This window comes from Tarenaya hassleriana, unplaced genomic scaffold (genome assembly GCF_000463585.1).
Source record: "Tarenaya hassleriana unplaced genomic scaffold, ASM46358v1 Cleome5, whole genome shotgun sequence".
NCBI lineage: Eukaryota > Viridiplantae > Streptophyta > Magnoliopsida > Brassicales > Cleomaceae > Tarenaya > Tarenaya hassleriana.
The window spans coordinates 4,649,088-4,668,535 of NW_010967707.1; the positions used below are offsets into that span (position 1 = coordinate 4,649,088).

Sequence of the window (19,448 nt, forward strand, 5' to 3'; positions counted from 1 at the left end):
CCCCATGAATTCATTAAATAGAACCCCATACTGTAGTACTTAGTAGATTCACAGGAGCCCCACCAAAAAAAAAAAATAGAGGAAGGAAAGCAAAGAGAACAAAATGCAAAGAGTGGAGTACTCTAAGTCATGTCTCTTGCTCGTGTCCCTTGTCTTGCTGTCATGGCCATTGCTGACGTCACAGTCACCGCAGACTCCGTCATCATCACAGTCAACTACCGCCGCGTGTAAGTCAACCGCTCTTCTCGACAAAGATCAGGTCACATTTTCAAACTGTACTCAGATTCTTGTCCTAAAGTAACAGCAAGAACATGGAATCTCTATTACTGTTAAGCATCCAGATGAATTGGATCTCAAAAGGGTTTGCAGAATTTCCAAAGTTCCATCTAAATACGTAATCAGCGAAACACTGAGAGGGGTTTTTGGTATCGGATTCTTGAAACAGCTCAAGATCGAACGAGAAGCAGGAAGAGTGTTCAAAGGATGGCAAGAAGGCAAGATATACTTCGCTCCGACTTACAAGTATTCCTACAACTCTGACTCTTATGCTGGAGAGACTAACAAAGAGAAGAACAAGAGAAGAACTCCGGCCTGGTATTGAACCGGAAAATTTTATCGGTTTAGATTTGGTTCGGTTCTATTCTTTGGGTTTGAAACAGATGGCCGGTTTTTTCAGGTGTGATCGGATTCTCTGGCGCGGGAACGGCATCCAACAGCTCTCGTATTCCAGAGGCGAGTCCCGGTTCTCGGATCACAGGCCCGTTACCGCCTCGTTTCTCGTCGATGTGAAGATCTGCTGCGAGGGGTAAAATCGGAATTCTGGAATGCTTTGAACCCAGGAAACGTCAACACAGCTTCATACATTACAGTAGTTGGAATTGGTTGGTTTTAACTTTCAACCCTCAGGGTTGCTGTTTTTTTACAAAAAATGCCATTCGAAACCTTTGGAGTTGTTTAGAGTTTTTCTTCTGCATGGGCCGACCAAAACAAGATTCTCGGCAATTCTTCCGGTTCGGTCAAGTTGATAAGAAGAAAAGTTAGCGATGACCGTTGGTCATGCAATTTCGTTTTTTCAAATTAGTATGTTTTTTTTTTCAAAATCAGGATATTATATAGATGTTAACAAAAATTGTCTCAGTATCCACAAATATTTTCTAAATTGTCACAAAAATACATTGTCACACTCAACATCCTACAAATATTCAAATTGATATTTTTAAAGAAGAAAAATATATTAATTTTATATGTTTTTATCTTATTTCCCCGCGTACAACGTCAATGGGATGAAAAAAATATATATGTTAAAAATCGTTGACGGTGTCGTCTGCAGAGTTTTGATATATTAATGTTTCACGAATGTGGTTCTTAACCTCTCATAATTTTTCGTTTAGTGATACGTGAAAGTATTTAGAAAATTTAAAAAATATACAAATTTTACGCATTTCTTTTTTTAAAAATTTAATATATGGATTTGTAGGATATTGGATTTTTTTTTATAAAAAAAGAAATCATATAAATATATGTATTTATGAAATATTATTTGATTACTAATGTAATTTATTGATCAAGAAAAAAAGGTAAAAATCCGTTTTGTACTTAATACCAATTGGCGAGACAACGAATTGTTGAAACCTAATGTTTCGTAACAAATAAAAGTGTTATTTAACGTCACACACTTAATTTCACCATCTTCCCTTAGTCACCTCACATGCATTCAACCAATCATTACGTATTCGGTCTTCTATATATATATATATACACACACATATATATGATTATCATTATATATCAAATTTCATATCGGTGACATGAATTTAATGTAATCCTGCAATCACACTATATGGTTGAGTCCATTCTACATTTACGTACTATATATAATGATAGCGGGTTCTTTCATTAATGGGAAAGAATTCTTACATTAATCATATTCATATATATAGTCCGTAAAAATAACATAATCGACAATATAAGACGTGACAAATATATAATATAGAAGAGAATATGTTGGAAATGATAATTATTTTAAATACAGTGTTATAATATGTATGTATATATGAAATATATTGCAGTAAAGCTTAGTTGTATAATATACAAATATCTAAGAAATATAAATTAAATCTAAGGGGAAAATTATTGCACATGACATGCGCTAATTTATAGTATGAATGCACTAATTTTAAGATTTAATTGCCTTTCCTTTGGGCCAAAGGGAAAATTATTGCACATGACATTTCAAGAAACCTGCTTATATTTTTATGTCAGCAAAAAAATGCATGAAAATTTGTAGATTTCACTTAAATTAGTCAAATTACACATTCACATGGATGGATCGTTTGTGCCCATCAATTTCTCTCTCTGCGGCATTATGTACACGCATATCCACATATACGCACACATAAATAAATGTGTGTGTATATATATATATATACACGGTGTGTACATATATACTCCATGAATTCATTAAATAGAACCCCATACTGTAGTACTTAGTAGATTCACAGGAGCCCCACCAAAAAAAAAAAATAGAGGAAGGAAAGCAAAGAGAACAAAATGCAAAGAGTGGAGTACTCTAAGTCATGTCTCTTGCTCGTGTCCCTTGTCTTGCTGTCATGGCCATTGCTGACGTCACAGTCACCGCAGACTCCGTCATCATCACAGTCAACTACCGCCGCGTGTAAGTCAACTCCCTACCCGAAGCTCTGCCGTACGATCCTCGGTGCCTTCAAATCCTCACCGTCCGATCCCTTCCGTTACGGCAAATTCACCGTCAAGCAATGCCTCAAACAAGCTCGCCGTCTCTCCAAGGCTTTCCACCGCTTTGCCCAACTCGTCGAGGCCAACCAGGCCATTTCAACTCCCGAGGAGGTAACCCTTCAAAAAATATTTTGATATCATATCATAATCAGAATTAACAATAACCAAAATTATAATTTCTGTAGATAAATAAGATTCTAGATCACTATAGAGAACGAGTGAGTACCATATCATAATTAATCCAAAAATAATAAACTAAAATCATAATTTTGGGAGATAAACAAGATTCTGAAACATATGATCAAGCATTATGACTTTACGATAAGAAATGTGAGATAATATCAGCTTTTCTATTTATTGATACCAAAATAGATCACTCTTGTCCTTAATCCGGTAACGGAAAATGTTAAATCCAAAGGTCGGTGCGGTGGCGGACTGCGGCGAACTGGCGGATCTAAGCGTGGATTACCTGGAGACGGTCGAGGAGGAGCTGAAAGGGGCGGAGGTGATGACGGAAGCGCTCGTGGAGCGGGTGACTAGCCTTTTGAGCGGCGTCGTTACGAACCAGCAGACGTGTCTCGACGGCCTGGACGAGGCCAAGAGCCAGTTCGCGGCCGCGGCTATGGGAACGCCGCTAGGGAACCTCACGCGCCTATACAGCGTGTCGTTGGGGCTTGTGACACACGCGCTCAACAAGAATCTCAAGAGGTACAAAGGCTCGAGGAAGAACATCTTCGGTGGTTCTCACAATGTTGTGCGTGAGCCTCTCGAGACTTTGATCAAGGTATTTCATGTCCCTTTTCTTTTTCTCCAAATGATTAACGTTTCTCCAACTTTTAATGCTTCTTAATTGGTTTAGTAATATCATTACATCACATTTACCCAACCGTTTATGGGCGAGTGATCAACAGCTGAGTGTAAAGTATTCAGAGGTTGACGGTTCGATTCCTGGTTGGGGAGGGGTTTTCACATGGACTGTCCCGATCCTCTGGGAGATGTAGTTGGGCCAAAGGCCCGGTGAACTTCCAAATTATCAAAAAAAAAAATCATTACATCACATCAATACTACATTTTACTAGATCCTGATTTCATTCTTCATTAAAAAAAATATTGTACATGTTTTAAAAAAAAAATCTTTATTTTTTCCCGACAATAAAATGTCAAAATCTAATTAACTAAAAATGGAACGATGGAATAACCGTAGATCACGAGAAATTGACCCATCCCTAGGTTGCTGAGTTAATGCCACATGGCGCAGGTTTGACTCAGAAAAGTCAACTCTGCCAACTGTACGGTACATATGAATCTACAACTGAAAACTATATAATACTTTTTTTTTAAAATAAAACCCCTTTTGACTTTCAAACTACGTATATATTAATTTCATTTAAATAAACCGCGTGGATTCCACTCCGTATCCAACTGTCCCCACGTGAATCCTTAGCCAATAAATTTGATCACATGGGCTATTATCTCATCATGTACATTATACTATTCATTAGTTGTTTTATGTATTTTTCTGGTTATATAATTCAATCATTGAAATCATCCTAAATGTAAGTGATACTGATTTTAAGTCATGTTTTACAGAGGATGATAGCGAGGCTCCACATATTTCTACTATATATATATATATCATTTAGTGTTTCTTATATGATAAGGGAATATCCAGATTTTGGACCGACTGTTCTTTGAATTACAGAACAATAACGTGGATAAAAGATAAATCCCACTAAACATTTTAGAGAGTTTCGGACCCGGTGTCTCCTATGTTTGTACATTAAGCGTTCTCTATACACACAACTAGTTTGTCGCATTATGCTTGTCGTCATTATTGCGAAAGAAAAGAAAAAAACAAAAACGGTCGAATTATAAATATGATGATGATTATGATGATGATGCATGGTAGGTGTTACGCAAAACGTGCGACAAGGAAAAAGAGTGTGGCCGGAAAATAGAGAGGAGGACGGGGGAGCTGGGCCAGACGAGCGGCGGATCAGTCCTCGTCCGGGAAGCTGTGACCGTCGGTCCGTACGAAACCGACAACTTCACAACCATATCCGCCGCCGTGGCGGCCGCGCCCAACAATACGAACCCGGAAGACGGCTACTTTGTCATCTACGCGAGGGAAGGCCTCTACGAGGAATACGTCGTCGTTTCTAAGAACAAAAGGAACGTTTTGCTCATCGGCGACGGCATCAACAGGACTGTTATTTCCGGGAATCACAGTTTCGTCGATGGTTGGACCACGTATAACTCTTCAACCTTCGGTAAGAGAGTTTTAAATAATCCTAGAATTGACATAATATTACTATTTATGTTTTTTGAATAAGGTGTTTAAGGTCATTTTTTTCGAGTTTTTGAAATGATGTGACATAATGTTTGGGTATATATAGCGGTGGCCGGAGAGCGATTCGTGGCGGTGGACGTGACGTTCAGGAACACGGCCGGGCCACAAAAGCATCAGGCCGTGGCATTGAGGAGCAACGCCGACTGGTCCACGTTCTATCGGTGCAGCTTCGAGGGTTATCAAGATACTCTTTACGTTCACTCTCTTAGACAGTTCTATCGTCAATGCGACATCTACGGTAATAATTAATTTTAATTTCTATCCTAATTTTTAGCATTCTTATTTTCACGTGGATCTATTTTTTATCCCTTTTTTTTTTACATTTATAGCCTCTTTTATACATTTTTTACGAGTTCTTAAACATATTTAAATTCTTTTAATATCAATAATAACAATTTGACATAATTATATTCTGTTGACAGGTACAATCGATTTCATATTCGGAAACGCAGCTGCAGTGTTCCAGAACTGTAACCTATATGCCCGAAAACCGATGGACAAGCAAAAAAACGCATTCACGGCTCAAGGACGGACCGATCCTAACCAGAATACGGGAATCTCCATCCAAAACTGCACAATCCAAGCGGCCGCAGACCTAGCAGCCGACCAGAACTCGACCTGGACGTTCTTGGGACGGCCGTGGAAACCCTACTCGCGCACGGTTTACATGCAATCGTACATCAGCGACGTGGTCCATCCTCTCGGGTGGCTCGAGTGGAATGGGACCGTCGGGCTCGACACGTTATATTACGGCGAGTACGAGAATTTCGGACCGGGGTCCAACACGGGTTCTAGGGTTCAGTGGCCTGGTTACAGTTTGATGAACTTGACTCAAGCCCTGAACTTCACTGTCTATAACCTAACCGTGGGCGATACTTGGTTGCCTCAGACGGATATTCCCTTCTATGGAGGATTGGTTTCACAACGAGTGGTTTGATTAAATAGCACGTGTTACATGTGTTGACGTTATTGGTATAAGTGTATTGAAATTAATTCGATTAGTTGTTGTTGGGGATTTGAATTTACTGTAATAATTCCATGTGTCGAGGATATACTATTGAGGAAATTAATGTGTAATTGAGATAATGCAATGCCAAGACCGTTTCTGAATAATTTACGTTTTAGATTTTTTTCATACTTTTTAAAAAACTATAAAAAAAGTTATATATATCATCATTAAATTATTTCTCATTAATACTCTATTCAAATTGGGTCATTAAAATTAAGAATAAAATTGGAACTTTTTTTAAATCACCTAAAAAAATTAAAACAACAATATCTATTGAGTAACAAAATATATTCTCTTAAATCGTTATCTAATTAAAAAACGGAGGGAGTATTTGATTTGGATGTTTATATTGTAATAAACTCGTTCTATTAAAATGAAACTATAATGCATACATAAACTCGTTCTATTTGATTTGGACCGCGTAAAAATTGTAATAATTCATACATAAACTCGTTCTATTAACAAAATACAACGAAAATAATTATCTAATAACTTGATAACATTTAATGACAACATGAACAAATTTGCAAGGACAAAAGGGGAAGAAGAACCAAATCTTTGAAGTTTTACAACAAAACCACACAAGCGAAAACAATACCACAAATCAGAAGATAATCCAAAAAAAAAGTTTAAAAAATAAATTCCGACCAAGAGAAAAAAAAACAGAACAAAGAAACTCAAAGATCAGGTTTGAACGGAAACCCAGTAGCTGGCAACCATTTATCGCCATTGATGAAGGGTTTCACAGTGAACTTATTCGCTGCCTTCTTCGTCAAGAAAGTCCTCACACCTTTCCACGTAACTCTATTCTTCGTCCAAGCTCCTGCTCCCAAATTTCCATACTCGGCGTAGAAAATCGTGTCCGGTGCCGTGTTTCCGACCCACGGCAACCACCCTCTCGGATCAATGAATCCGTCCATGAACGATTTCATCACCACAGTGGTCGAGAAATTCTTCCAAGGCCGGCCAAGGAAAGTTTGGACACCGCCAAGGTTGTCCAGAGGCGAGATGCTACACTTGTGGATCGAGATTCCAGTGTTTTGGTTAGGATCTGTTCGTCCTTGCGCGGTTATTGTGTTCTGTTGGCCGGGCATGGGGCGTCTGGGGAGGATAGTGCAGTTCTGGAATACGACGGCCGAGTTTCCAAATATGAAATCGACGGTGCCGAGGATGGTGCATTCGCGGTAGAACTGACGTTGCGAGAGGGCATAGAGGGTGTCCTGGAAGGCGTCCATGGTGCAGTGGTAGAAGGCTGATAGGTCGGCTGATACCATTAGGGCTACTGCCTGGTGCTTGGCTGCACCCGCTGTGTTTCGGAAGGTCATGTCTCTAGCCATGAAGCCCTTCCCGAACACAGCTGCGCAACGGATATATATAGATAACATCAATACGGTATTAGTATCTTCGAAAGAAAAACATTCGGTTCACGAGATTGAATCAAAATGAACAGCTGGATATGGGTGAGGTTGAAGAACCTGAACTCACCGAATGTAGCGGTCTGAAACGTAGGAGTTCCATCGACGAAGTTGAGTCCGAACGAGACAATGGTCTTATCTTGTCCGTCACCAACCATCACAACGTTCCATTTGCTATTCTCGACCTTCACATTCTCCACGTACACTCCCTCTTTCACGTATATTATCGTCTTGTTGCTACTCTTTTCCGGCACGTCCTCTAACGCTCGACCTATCGTCGTGTAATTCCCCGTCCCGTCTTTCGCCACCACGATATTCGCCATCGTCCTCAAATCCTTTTCCTGTAACATTCTCCGCGCAAAACTCGCCGTTTCACTTCCAGTTTCCTCCCAAGACAACATTCGGCGGCGCAGTTTGATCGTGTCGGATATTTTCGTGAGCCACGTTATGATCGCTAAGGCGTTGCTCGTCATCTCCGTCGAGTTCTTGAGATTGGTTTCTCCGTACGTTTTCAGATCCACCGTGGTTTCTTGCAATGCTTCGACGCATGTCTCTTGGTACGTCACGACAGAGCTAAGCCATGTCCTCAGATCATCCCCCAACTCCGATAACGACGTCGTCATCTTCCCGTCGAGTGACGTCACCGTCTCGTTGAGATGCTCCACCGCGAGTTCGATCAGCTCCTTGCAAGCTCCCATCGCCGCCATCTCCTTTCCGCCGCCGGAGAATTTGGCGACGGACTTGGAGAGCGATTCAAGGGTGAATTCGACGGCGATCTTGAAGAGCTCTTCAGGGGTGAGACGGGTAGCGTTAGGAGAAGACCCAACGGTTCTGTAACACGTGTCTTTGTAGAGAGTGACGTCACATACGGCCTTGACTGAGGCGGAGATAGAGTCCCCGCCACCGTTCTCCGGCGACTTTTTCCCGGCGTGAGTCACCGCCGTCGTTCCGAAGACGGCTCCGATGACGATGCATGCGAGCGCGACGGAGGATACGGCGATGATTATGATCCTCTTCCTGGTTCTCCGGCGAGCTACGAGCTTCGCTTGCTCCGCCTCGTCGAGTTTGCCGTACGAGTGCATGTTCGTTTCGGACAGTGTTTAGTTCGATGGCCGGAATAAATACAAATAGTTATGCGGAAATAAACCTAATTAAATGATTAATTTTTTTAACGCGGTCCATTTGCGTGCGAGCCACTATGAATAGGTGCTACCCGGGTGCGGGTTTTAGTGGCAAGAAAAATGAGGTAGCAGTTGGTGGATTCGTCCATCGTTATGGATATAAAAAATCGAACTGATGAATTGTATCATTGAAAGCCCGGTGATTAGTGATTTATATATATATATATATATTCATTAAATAAAAGTCTTAGGAAAAAAAAAGACTTGGTAATGGCATTGATCCTTAGATGGGATTCCTAAATATAATTAATTAAATGGAGATTAAGATATTCGTTGGGAATGTCTCTTGCATTGAACGGTTCATTTTGCCAACCAATACCAACATTTTTTATCTATAATAGTAACATCAAAATTATGATATATGTATTGTAACATCAAAATTAAGTTTTAAATCTCTCATAAAACAGCATTTTTGTTACCTTATTTGTTTCTTGCATGGCAAGAAAAACCAAACATTTTCATTGAGATATAAACTTCGGAGGTTTAGTTGTCATATACGTTGTTGTTGCTTGTGAACCAAGTAAATAAAAGATATACGTGTTACCAAACACCACCAAAGGATAGAGATATACGTGTTACCAAACAACCTATTTGGCTCTTATCCGAGTTCGACTCTCACTCTCCAGATCTCGCGCTTCCTCTGCATCCTCCCTCCACCGCGAAACATCGGTTTTTTTTCCTCAACTTTTTCCGAGAAAATTTCCTGAATATCCAATAATTCCGAGAAAACTCCGCAAAATGTCATGGCCTACCGACACAGAGGTAATAATCTTCCCGATTCATCTCCTCGATTTCGCATGTCCCGAATACTCTTCCCAATCACGTATTCATGGACTGGGTGTTGGTGAGTCCCGAGAGATTTTCTGGGAAATGTCTGTTGAACATGTTTTTGAAGAATGCTGCGTCGCTTCGCGTTTGAAATTTGGATTGGATTTTTTGATGCGTACTTGTGTTGTTCTGTTTGATGCAATCCAGTTAAATGCCATAAAGAATGCTGTGGCCCAGATGAGTGGAAGAGATGCTGGGGAAGTTCGAGTTGTGGTTGCTCCTTATCGTATATGTCCTCTGGGAGCTCATATCGATCACCAGGTTGGTGGGTCGTAACAATGTCGATGTTCTAATTAAGCCGTAAAGTTCTCCGATGCTCATGTTTGATCAATCATCTTTTTTGTTTCAGGGTGGAACCGTGTCGGCTATGACGATTAACAAAGGAATTCTTCTGGGCTTCGTTCCATCTGGTGATCCTAAGGTATATACTCGATAGGAGAAACTGTGGTTTGGAATTGTTTCACCTCTGCCCATTATTGTCCTGTTAATGTTATATTGACCCTCGTGCTGCAAGTTCTTAAGGACATTGGCCTTCCGTATTCTAGGGTCCGTTTGATTTGAAAGCGGAAAATGTAGGTAGTGATGCAGATCCTAAATGTTTAGAAAGATGTATACTTTAACATTTCTTATCATCTAATGGTGGGTGTTTTGCGATGTCAGGTTTCTCATCTTCATTATTTTGTTTTAATTGTTTTTTTGCTGTTTTCGTTCCTTTTCTGAATATCTTTCATCTCGTTGAAATAACACTTGAAGAACTCGATGATATTGCTTTAGTACATCATTCGGACTAAGAAATGATAGTATGATATCTCTATATAAGTTGGGTGCTCTCAACGAGAAAGTTTCTGGTGTCATTGTGGTTAACTCTGTCTTATTTTACCGTGTACCATCACTTCTCATTCTAAATATTTGTGTAGGTTGTATTGCGTTCTGCACAGTTTGAAGGAGAAGTACATTTCAGGTGTGTTTGATTTCTTCAATCTGACATCTTGTTATGTACACTGTCATATTTCTATCATCAAGCTCCAAGAGAAGTATTTTGACTGCTAAACCTAATAGTGGTCCAAATGAGCATCTTGGATACGCTGAAGCTTCTTCTTACCGGTTTTCTGTTCAAGTGTGGTTTCAACCATAAAGTTTGTTGATCTTTCAATAGGATATCTTGGAAACTGAGAACTCTTAGTGCTGTGAAGGAGACAAAATTGTCAGTGTTACAAAATCTAGCATGTACATAAATTTTTATATTTTCGTACCATGCATCATCTATGCTGCAGGTTTTCCTAGTAGTAGTTCCTTTCGTTCTCCTAGTACGTATCAATTATTTATCCATGGTTCTGTGAAAGGAATTGGTTATTCTTGAAGATATACTTTCCACCGTACTATAACAGCTTTTTGGGGAATGAAATGATAGAGTTGATGAAACCCAACACCCAATACACCTGGCAAACAAGAATGGCGGAATTTCCACTTCTCCGTTGAGAGAAAAAGGAACCTGGGGCACTTATGCCAAAGGAGCATTGTACGCATTACAGAGCAAGGGGAACAATCTCCAACAGGTAAACATTCCCATTTGGCTTGTTGTTGATTTATGCAACATTTTAGTCGTTGGAGGACAGTTTGGAGTTATCAAATTTTTACAAACGTCTTTTTGGGTTTCCCATATTCCCTTCTTATGATGGCGTAGCTGATATTAGGGTTTTGGGGCCTTTTTTTGGGGCCTTTTTTCCCATGATAGTCAGCATCGTCGCGTTTTCAAACAGAATTTCTTATAGTATGATTCTGATAGTATTTTTTTCTTTGAAGGGCATTATTGGTTACATCAGCGGCTCTGATGGACTTGATAGTTCTGGGCTTAGCTCTTCTGCTGCTGTAAGTAATTGTACCAACTAGCTTTGTACAGCAGGGCTTTCTCCTTCATGCAGTTATTCATTGTACTTTGAAATACTTTTATGGCTTCTGTAGATGAAGAATGATCATTTGATGACTTGGAACTGTGACAGGTTGGTGTTGCTTATCTGCTAGCATTTGAGAGTGCAAATGAATTGGCAGTATCACCAACGGAAAACATCGAATATGACAGGTAAAGTACTACTTTTGCTTCTATGCAAGTACCGAGTTCTTCCTGTTGCTTTCACAAGCATTTGGGATTGCTGCAAGTTGGTTGTTTAACAGTTACTTTCCTGCATGGACAGACTTATCGAGAATGGGTATCTGGGTCTGCGAAATGGAATATTGGATCAATCAGCCATTTTGCTTTCAAGTTATGGGTGTCTAACATGCATGGACTGCAAGGTATTATTTCCTCGATTTGTGCCTAAAGAAAGCTATCTCAGATTTATTGGGTGAAACCAAGAGTGTTGTAGAGCTTCCATCTGGGCAAAAAATTCAAGGTCACATGACAGACTTGAGAAAAATTTTTGAAAGTGAAAATTTGAGACACCCGCCAAATCACAACTATCATTCTCAATTATAAGTTGTGAACTGGTTGATGTTGGAAAAGTTAGGTACTTTTTCGTTACAGTTCGGTGCTCATTTATGCCGATGCTTAGTTTCTAACGTAATGGGAAAATAGGCAATTTCGATCTGAAGGTAAATAGCTTAAATCAGGTGTTGATATGGAAATGCAAATGCTGCTTCCTTATCTTTCTTTCCTCCTCAGAAACTGGCATCTCAGAAGTACAGTTTGAAATATGCAGACTAAGGAACACAAGCTTGTGCATGCACCTGAACTGGAGAGACCATTCAAGATTTTGTTAGCATTCTCAGGCTTGAGGCAGGCATTGACGACCAACCCAGGATATAATCGTCGAGTTGCTGAGTGTCAAGAGGCTGCTAAAGTTCTGTTGGCGTATGATTCTGTGCCCTTAAACATTGTCAAAATTCACTTAATTAGCAGCCGTACCCGATATGCTTCTTGCTACTCTTACTAGTCTTCTTCTACGCATGCTGGCAAAATATTCTGATGCTATTTTTTCAGTGACACTTGTTTTCTTACCCAAACCCTTTTCTTGTCTTCAGTGCTTCTGGAAACAGTGAGCTGGAACCTACCCTGTGTAACGGTAAGAACACTTATTCTCTGTCTCTGGCTTCAAGCTCTTATTCTTCACATACTAACGAAGTTTCCTGTTGATCCTTCTTCACTGTCTCAACCGAGCAGTTGAGCTTGCTGTCTATGAAGCTCACAAGGTAACAAAGCTCAACATTCTTAAGCTTGTGATAGAACGGATCCTAATTTATGGGGCATATATATATCATGCATGCATTCTACTTGTTCTTGCAGCATGAGTTGGACCCTCATTTAGCTAGAAGAGCGGAGCATTATTTCTCAGAGAACTCGCGGGTTACCAGAGGCAATGCTCTCATCATATTCTCATAGAAGTTTCGTGATAAAGGATATAATACAACGTGTTGTTCATCAATCTATCTCTATTTATTGTTTGCCGACTCATATGAATTATTTTTATGACTCTTATTTCAGGACTAGAAGTTTGGGCGTCGGGGAATCTTGAAGAATTCGGAAAGCTAATTTCAGCCTCGGGGCTGAGTTCTATTGAAAATTATGAATGCGGTATTATACTCTCTCTCGGTTTCTCTGCCCAATGCAACATATCTTAAGTGCCACCTCCAGGAAATCGGATGGAAAGCACTTGTTTTCGTCTAAGATTCTAACTTGGTTACAACTTACAAGTTTCTGCAACTCTGTGGTGAAGGTGCGGAGCCGCTGATACAGCTATACAATATTCTTATACGGGCTCCGGGTGTATATGGAGCTCGGTTCAGCGGAGCTGGTTTCAGGGGATGCTGTCTTGCCTTTGTAGACGCAGAGAAAGCAGAAGCAGCTGCTTCATACGTGAAGAACGAGTACCGAAAGCTGCAACCCGAGCTGATGAATCAACTGAACCACGAGAACACGGTTCTGATCTGTGAGGCCGGTCACTCTGCTCGTGTTCTCTGATCACATTGGCCGTGGTTTCGGTTTAGGTTTATACTTCACTTCAGAAACCTTCACGAGTTTTTGGTCTTGGAATGGTCGTGTTTTCCTTTGTTGATTCCTTATATTCATTCATTGTCACATACTGGGACGAGAGAATCTCTGGTCAGTTTTCTCCCATGAGAGCTTGCTTGTAGGGTTTGTAGAAATCCAGCAATTCTTAACACATTAAACTACACTGTTCTTTGGTGATGAATGCAAGATATTCTTTTTACACTGTAAATATTATGTCATCCGATAGAACCCTTGGTTCGGGAAACTGCGTCCAGACGGCAGAGAAAGGCTATTGGATTAAAATGTAAATATTGAAAGTATAGAGGAAAAAATAAAATATTCAATTACTGAGGACTGAAATGTGATTTTATAAAATAAGGCAAACAAAAGGTGATTTGGGTGGGTTCTTCTGTTATTTTCTCCCGTTGCAGGCTTCAACTTGAGAAAAAGGTCATAAAGTCTTAGTTCTTAGTCTTTTTTCTGTTCGTAGTAACACAAGGAACTGAAGAATGAAAACGTTATGAAACGGAGTGTATTTCATAACGTCTTCTCGTCTGCAATGGCTACATAGAGCAACTCACAAGAGGTATGCCTTTGAGGAATAAATCTAATTACTTCCCATTCTTTTACATGCTTTGTCCTAATCTTTTTTAGCAGTACTTACGCCAAATGAACAAAAACGATTTATGACCTCGAGAGGCAATCGGAGATGGGCATAAAAATCAAGGAAGTCAGTGATCTTCAAGGGCAGCTATTTCATACCGGATTTCTTCCAAGGACTCGTTGATGGAAGTAACAGCTTCCTGCACTCCTCTAATGGCTTCCTTGAGAGCATTGTCGTATTCAGCATCCGCCTCTGCGTCCTCTGTTCCCACTGCCTCCGTTATCTCGTGCAGATGCACGCATTCGTGCTCCATCGGTTTCTTGAATTTGCACTTCTCGTGAGTTAGCACTCGTTCTGATGGCCGACCTGCCTTCTTCAATACCTGTATTGTCGCCGTCTTTTCGGGGGGAAAAACACGAGTAAGAACCATTCTTCGGCAAACTCAGATGCAATACAGCAATAAAGGAATATTCTTCAGTAAACCCAGATGTAATATAGCGATAAAGAAACATTCTTCGGCAACCCCAGGCGTAATGTAGCGATAAAGAAACATTCTTTTGCAAACCCAGATGTACTATAGTGAATCAAGTAACATTCTTCGGCAAACTCAGATGTAGTATAGTGAATAAAGAAACATTCTTCGGCAAACTCAGATGTAATATGGCGATAATTTTCAACAGCATGAAACTGGAGAATCCATTTTCTATCGTATAACGAGTATTTGTTGAAAATTCAGTAAAAGTTCCCATCTTGAAACAGAAAGTTACTGAGTTGGGATTCTTACCAAATGCAGTTTCTGCTTTTCTTGGGTTTGAATGTTTCTGAGAAGCTCAGCGAGATCAGCTCGTCCAAGTTCGGGATTCAGAAACAGGGTTTCCATTTCACGCACCTGAATTCATCCAAAGCGAAATCTTTACCACCAAAGAGCATAAATATTGTCAAGACACCAGATTAGGATCCATACTTGTTTCGAACAGTCACCGAATTCCACTGTGATCTCACTGCAAAGCTTCTGATAAGGTGATTCCGCACCAGTTTCCATATACTCCGAGAAACCTCTGGTAATGGAATCGGAACAAAGTCTTCATCAGAAGCATATCTGAAGAAAACATGCAAACTTCTTGATGTCCGCAAATCTAAACCCTATCAGACACAGATTCCAAGCTTTCATAATGTTCCGTACTTAAAGTTTTGTTAATCATTGATTCCGACCAAGTTTCGGACAAGGAAACAGATTTCTGTTTCAAAAAAAACACAGCTCAAACGAATTAAACAACGCAATGGAAATGATCAATGACGCATGATGATCCCGATTAACAGAACCCTAAATTACCAGATAGAAGAACATAGACTTCACGAAATTTTGATCCTTTTTTTTTTCTCGATTTCGTCGAACCTTTTGAGCTTGGCGTAAGCCTGGGCTCGATGCTGTTGAATTTCTAACAGCCTCCGAAGCTGAAGCAGGGTTCTTCCGGCGCCGAAGCCTCCGCCGACGGCGGAGCCGGCGATGCCGTCTTCGATTTCGATTTCGTCGGCAAGTGAATCTCTGATCGAAACCTTCTTCTGAAAATCTTCGGCGCTCATCCTGCGATCTTCTTCCGACTGTTCTTCTCAAACACCCACAAAAAAAAATAATCTGAGGATTAAAGGTGATGAATTTATGGAAACGGCACAAAAAGGCGAAATCTTTATTCTTAAGGTATTTATATGCAAATAATACATATAAAAGGGTCCGACTTGTGAATATATGCAAATATTCACATTTTCAGACACATTTTTTTTCCTCCTTGGAGCAAAGGCCAAAAGTCTTGATTCTTGAACTTGGCGCCTGAGAAACCCTCCGTTGAGTCGCTTCCCTCTCTTCTAGGGTTTTAGCCTATCCGGTTCTGAAACCCTAAGACCATCAAGCTTCTCCCCTCTTGGGCATGTCTGCGTTGTGCCATTCTACCTTACCCACCTCTAACCCTGCCTTTATCATGTCTCTCTCCTCCACTCTCCGTCTCTCTACTTCCCTCCTCCGCCGCTCCCTCAACCCCACCCGTCTCTTCCGTTTCCCGCAATCCGACCCACTTCGTCTATCCCGCCACGAACTCGCCGGAGCTCGGTTCTTCTCCTCTCGCACTTCTCGGCCCGTCCGTGTCGTCGGCGCCGCAAAGCGCGCGGACGAGCAGTTCAATGAGGAGAACAAAGGAGCCAACAATGGCGGTTTGTCGGCTTCTGGGGGTGATAGCTACGGTCCACGTGTTGTGTCCACCGAGCTTCACAAGGAGGCTACTGAATCGTACATGGCGTATGCGCTCTCCGTTTTGCTTGGTCGAGCACTGCCTGATGTTAGAGACGGTCTGAAGCCTGTTCATCGAAGAATTCTGTTGAGTATCAGCTTAAAGCTTTTAAATTTAGGTTTTCTTTTTTTCCCCTCTTTCTTCGGTTCGTGTTTGAAATTTCTCGTTCTGAAATTATTTTAAATTTGGGTTCCAGTTATGCGATGCATGAGTTGGGACTGTCTTCGAGAAAGCCATTCAAGAAATGTGCTCGAGTTGTTGGAGAGGTAATGTGATTGTTTGGAATTATTTCTCCTCCTTCAATATAATAATTGCTGCTTTCCGGTCTTAGCTTTTTGGATTTGGTGGAATGAATGTCATGATGATGGTTGCATTGCAGGTTTTAGGTAAATTTCATCCGCATGGAGATACAGCAGTTTATGATTCACTTGTCCGGATGGCCCAGGTAATTTGGGTATTGAGAATGTATAAATCTGTGTCAATGTAGTTCAGTGTTCAAGTAATGTTTCCTTGGCAGATATTGTGTATTGATTCTTACAATACTGATTTCTTAGCCATGAACGTTTACCTCTGGTGCTTCTCAGGATTTCTCCTTGAGATGCCCCCTTATCCAAGGCCACGGAAATTTTGGTTCCATAGATGCAGACCCTCCTGCTGCTATGCGTTACACCGAATGCAGGCTCGATGTGAGCACCTATCTTGTCGTTTTTACTTAAAGTTGACATGTTATTTTCTGGGCATTTGCTCTTGCTTTTACTTCAGATATGTTCTCTTGATTCACAAGGGGGTTTCCCTTGCAAAAGTTGCTCCTTTTGGTCCTCTAAGATCTCAAATTTACTGCTCATTAGCTTGATTTTTTCTATATGCTTACCTTGTTGTGATACTCTCTCCTTCCTTTTCTCTCTCATTTAGGAAATGAATATGTTCTTGTTCTGTTACTTGTCTTTTATATTCTCTCACAGATGACAATCTTATTTCCCTGTGCAGGCTCTGTCAGAAGCTATGCTATTAGCTGATCTTGATCAAGATACGGTAATTGTCATTCTACACTCCTTGCAAGTTTACCGATGCGTTTAATATTCATGGTATGTTTTAGCTCCCTTATTTTCTTATTTCTTCTTGCAGGTCGATTATTTGGATAACTTTGATAATTCTCAAAAAGAGCCATCAGTGTTACCTGCACGTCTTCCTGCTTTATTGCTGAATGGTGCTTCGGGGATTGCGGTAATATCATCTCGATGTTTTAATACGAACTTCATACTTATTTTCTTTAAGATTTTATGAGTTGATTCTCTTGAACAGTTTGTACTGCTCCTTAATCATGTAAACTAATGATTTGAGAACATTTTACATTGTTTAGGTTGGGATGGCAACAAATATTCCTCCTCATAATCTTGGAGAGTTGGTAGATGTGCTTTGTGCTTTAATCCGTAATCCTGAAGCCACGGTATGATCCAAATGCACGCCATGTTTGCATTTTGTCTTAATGTGACTGTAGGTTTTAGTTTTTTTGTACTAACTCTTCTTATCTAAGCTTGGTTGTACAATGATGTTTTGGTGTTTCTATTTCTTTTTCCTCTTGATTAGCTGCAAGAACTGTTGGAATACATGCCTGGGCCTGACTTCCCTACTGGGGGAATAATCATGGGAAACCTCGGGTAACTTTTTTCTTTGTTTTTTTTGTCTTTCGCTCCAATAGGCAATCTTATGTAAGTTAGATGTGATAGTGTGGTATTGCTCTCTGAGCTTATCAACAGTTAGCAATATTTTTTTTAGATTCCGGCATACTCATATATGTAGTTTGTTTGGTGTTTGTGATCTGATTCATTGATATTATCCTAAAATCTAAGGGAATAAATATGACAAAAATATGTTCTAACGTTATATTTTAGGGTAGCCTGATTATAATCCTGACAGATTATCATAAGCTGTACTTATATGACTTAAAGAATGTACATAACCTAGAAAATTCTCATGTCCGTGTGAAAGGGCTTCCCCAGCAAATAGATTGCCCCTTATTTTATTTGTCCTGTGCAATCTTAAAAATGATCCTAAGTGTTGTGAAATTAAACAAGATTCATGATTTGGGTTCCTAGAAGCATATGCCTTATGTAATAGATGTTAGCATATTAGATCAATATTCTTGGATATGCCATTTTCTTCCAAGGATATATGAAAGAAAATGTTTAATATTTCATCGGTGCTCTAATATTTGTATGTCCTTTTAAGGATTTTAGATGCTTACCGCACTGGTCGAGGACGTGTTGTAGTCAGAGGAAAAACTGAAGTTGAATTGCTGGATCCAAAAACAAAGCGCAATGCGGTTATTATTAAAGAGGTGATGATGTTGGTCATTCATTAATGTAAATTGCCTCCCCATGAAGAGGCTCTCAGAAGGTGTTTGTTGGCACTATAATGACCACAGTAAGCAATTTGAGTAATTCTTTATTGAAACTTATGATATTGCAGATTCCTTACCAGACAAACAAAGCTTCGCTGGTTGAGAAGATTGCTGAGCTTGTTGAAAATAAGGTACCTTATGATGTTTAATTTATTCGGTTTTTCCCTGATCTTAGTAAAGAAAAGATTGGCTAAGCCTAATATGTTCGTACTTTCCTTTGAACTACTACTTTTGGCTGTGCCTTATTGTATTCGAAAAATGTATTACAAGAATGAAGCTGGTATTGAGCTACATAAGGTTTCATTATTTTTACTATGCCCAATCCTGTTAAAGGTCTCAACATGTCTATCTAATGTGAGTAGCAACAAGCTCTCCTTTATTGATATCATGTTTTGTTGGTTGTCAGACACTAGAGGGCATTAGTGACATACGTGATGAGAGTGATCGTACTGGGATGCGAGTGGTTATTGAGGTATCTAACTATTTCCTCAGCACTTAGATTGGATACCTTCCTTTGACAGTTAGCCTGCTGTAAAATTTCATATTGGAATATTCGGACCTTGAAATATTTATCTACAGATCAAACGAGGAGTAGATCCTGCACTTGTTCTAAACAACCTTTATCGTCATACCGCTCTT

At 40.1% G+C, this 19,448-nt stretch overlaps 6 protein-coding genes across 8 annotated transcripts in view; 4 read left to right on the forward strand and 2 right to left on the reverse strand.

Moving 5' to 3' along the window:
* The window catches only part of LOC104826950 (type I inositol polyphosphate 5-phosphatase 10), a 3,321-nt gene extending 2,244 nt beyond the window's left edge, over positions 1 to 1,077 (forward strand). Inside the window, exons 7-9 of the mRNA XM_010559933.1 lie at positions 238 to 259; positions 446 to 594; positions 677 to 1,077. Of these exons, the coding sequence (XP_010558235.1) occupies positions 238 to 259; positions 446 to 594; positions 677 to 809 (304 nt within the window). The 3' untranslated portion in view covers positions 810 to 1,077. The remainder of the gene's footprint in view (positions 1 to 237; positions 260 to 445; positions 595 to 676) is intronic.
* LOC104826949 (probable pectinesterase/pectinesterase inhibitor 47) lies at positions 30 to 6,214 on the forward strand. 2 transcript variants are annotated; one of them, XM_010559931.1, is made up of 6 exons: positions 30 to 231; positions 2,679 to 2,865; positions 3,173 to 3,538; positions 4,664 to 5,024; positions 5,151 to 5,342; positions 5,527 to 6,214. In XM_010559931.1, exons 1-6 carry the CDS (start codon positions 104 to 106, stop codon positions 6,039 to 6,041), a joined length of 1,749 nt encoding a protein of 582 aa, XP_010558233.1. In that variant the 5' UTR covers positions 30 to 103; the 3' UTR covers positions 6,042 to 6,214. The 2 variants fall into 2 exon arrangements, with proteins under 2 accessions (XP_010558233.1, XP_010558234.1); XM_010559932.1 differs by having other exon boundaries at positions 30 to 215; positions 2,663 to 2,865.
* Positions 6,215 to 6,620: 406 nt separating this feature from the next.
* LOC104826951 (probable pectinesterase/pectinesterase inhibitor 46) lies at positions 6,621 to 8,610 on the reverse strand. The gene is made up of 2 exons (XM_010559934.1): positions 7,599 to 8,610; positions 6,621 to 7,470 (listed from the first exon to the last, which is right to left on the reverse strand). Exons 1-2 carry the CDS (start codon positions 8,608 to 8,610, stop codon positions 6,791 to 6,793), a joined length of 1,692 nt encoding a protein of 563 aa, XP_010558236.1. The 3' UTR covers positions 6,621 to 6,790.
* A 718-nt stretch (positions 8,611 to 9,328) lies between these two features.
* Positions 9,329 to 13,742, forward strand: LOC104826954 (galacturonokinase). The gene is made up of 14 exons (XM_010559935.2): positions 9,329 to 9,471; positions 9,685 to 9,798; positions 9,887 to 9,958; positions 10,455 to 10,498; positions 10,949 to 11,093; positions 11,341 to 11,406; positions 11,538 to 11,617; positions 11,730 to 11,829; positions 12,234 to 12,385; positions 12,556 to 12,596; positions 12,695 to 12,723; positions 12,818 to 12,887; positions 13,016 to 13,105; positions 13,248 to 13,742. The coding sequence occupies exons 1-14, from the start codon at positions 9,448 to 9,450 to the stop codon at positions 13,490 to 13,492; spliced, it is 1,272 nt and encodes a 423-aa protein (XP_010558237.1). The 5' UTR covers positions 9,329 to 9,447; the 3' UTR covers positions 13,493 to 13,742.
* A 283-nt stretch (positions 13,743 to 14,025) lies between these two features.
* LOC104826955 lies at positions 14,026 to 15,772 on the reverse strand. The gene is made up of 4 exons (XM_010559936.2): positions 15,523 to 15,772; positions 15,091 to 15,184; positions 14,911 to 15,015; positions 14,026 to 14,523 (listed from the first exon to the last, which is right to left on the reverse strand). Exons 1-4 carry the CDS (start codon positions 15,708 to 15,710, stop codon positions 14,254 to 14,256), a joined length of 657 nt encoding a protein of 218 aa, XP_010558238.1. The 5' UTR covers positions 15,711 to 15,772; the 3' UTR covers positions 14,026 to 14,253.
* Positions 15,773 to 15,910: 138 nt separating this feature from the next.
* Positions 15,911 to 19,448, forward strand: part of LOC104826959 (DNA gyrase subunit A, chloroplastic/mitochondrial) — an 8,222-nt gene continuing 4,684 nt past the window's right edge. For both annotated transcript variants that reach the window (XM_010559945.2, XM_010559946.2), the window contains exons 1-12: positions 15,911 to 16,494; positions 16,605 to 16,674; positions 16,788 to 16,853; positions 16,993 to 17,094; positions 17,396 to 17,440; positions 17,534 to 17,632; positions 17,769 to 17,855; positions 17,996 to 18,066; positions 18,638 to 18,746; positions 18,878 to 18,940; positions 19,216 to 19,281; positions 19,389 to 19,440. In XM_010559945.2, coding sequence (XP_010558247.1) covers positions 16,052 to 16,494; positions 16,605 to 16,674; positions 16,788 to 16,853; positions 16,993 to 17,094; positions 17,396 to 17,440; positions 17,534 to 17,632; positions 17,769 to 17,855; positions 17,996 to 18,066; positions 18,638 to 18,746; positions 18,878 to 18,940; positions 19,216 to 19,281; positions 19,389 to 19,440 — 1,273 coding nt within the window. In that variant the 5' untranslated portion in view covers positions 15,911 to 16,051. The remainder of the gene's footprint in view (positions 16,495 to 16,604; positions 16,675 to 16,787; positions 16,854 to 16,992; positions 17,095 to 17,395; positions 17,441 to 17,533; positions 17,633 to 17,768; positions 17,856 to 17,995; positions 18,067 to 18,637; positions 18,747 to 18,877; positions 18,941 to 19,215; positions 19,282 to 19,388; positions 19,441 to 19,448) is intronic.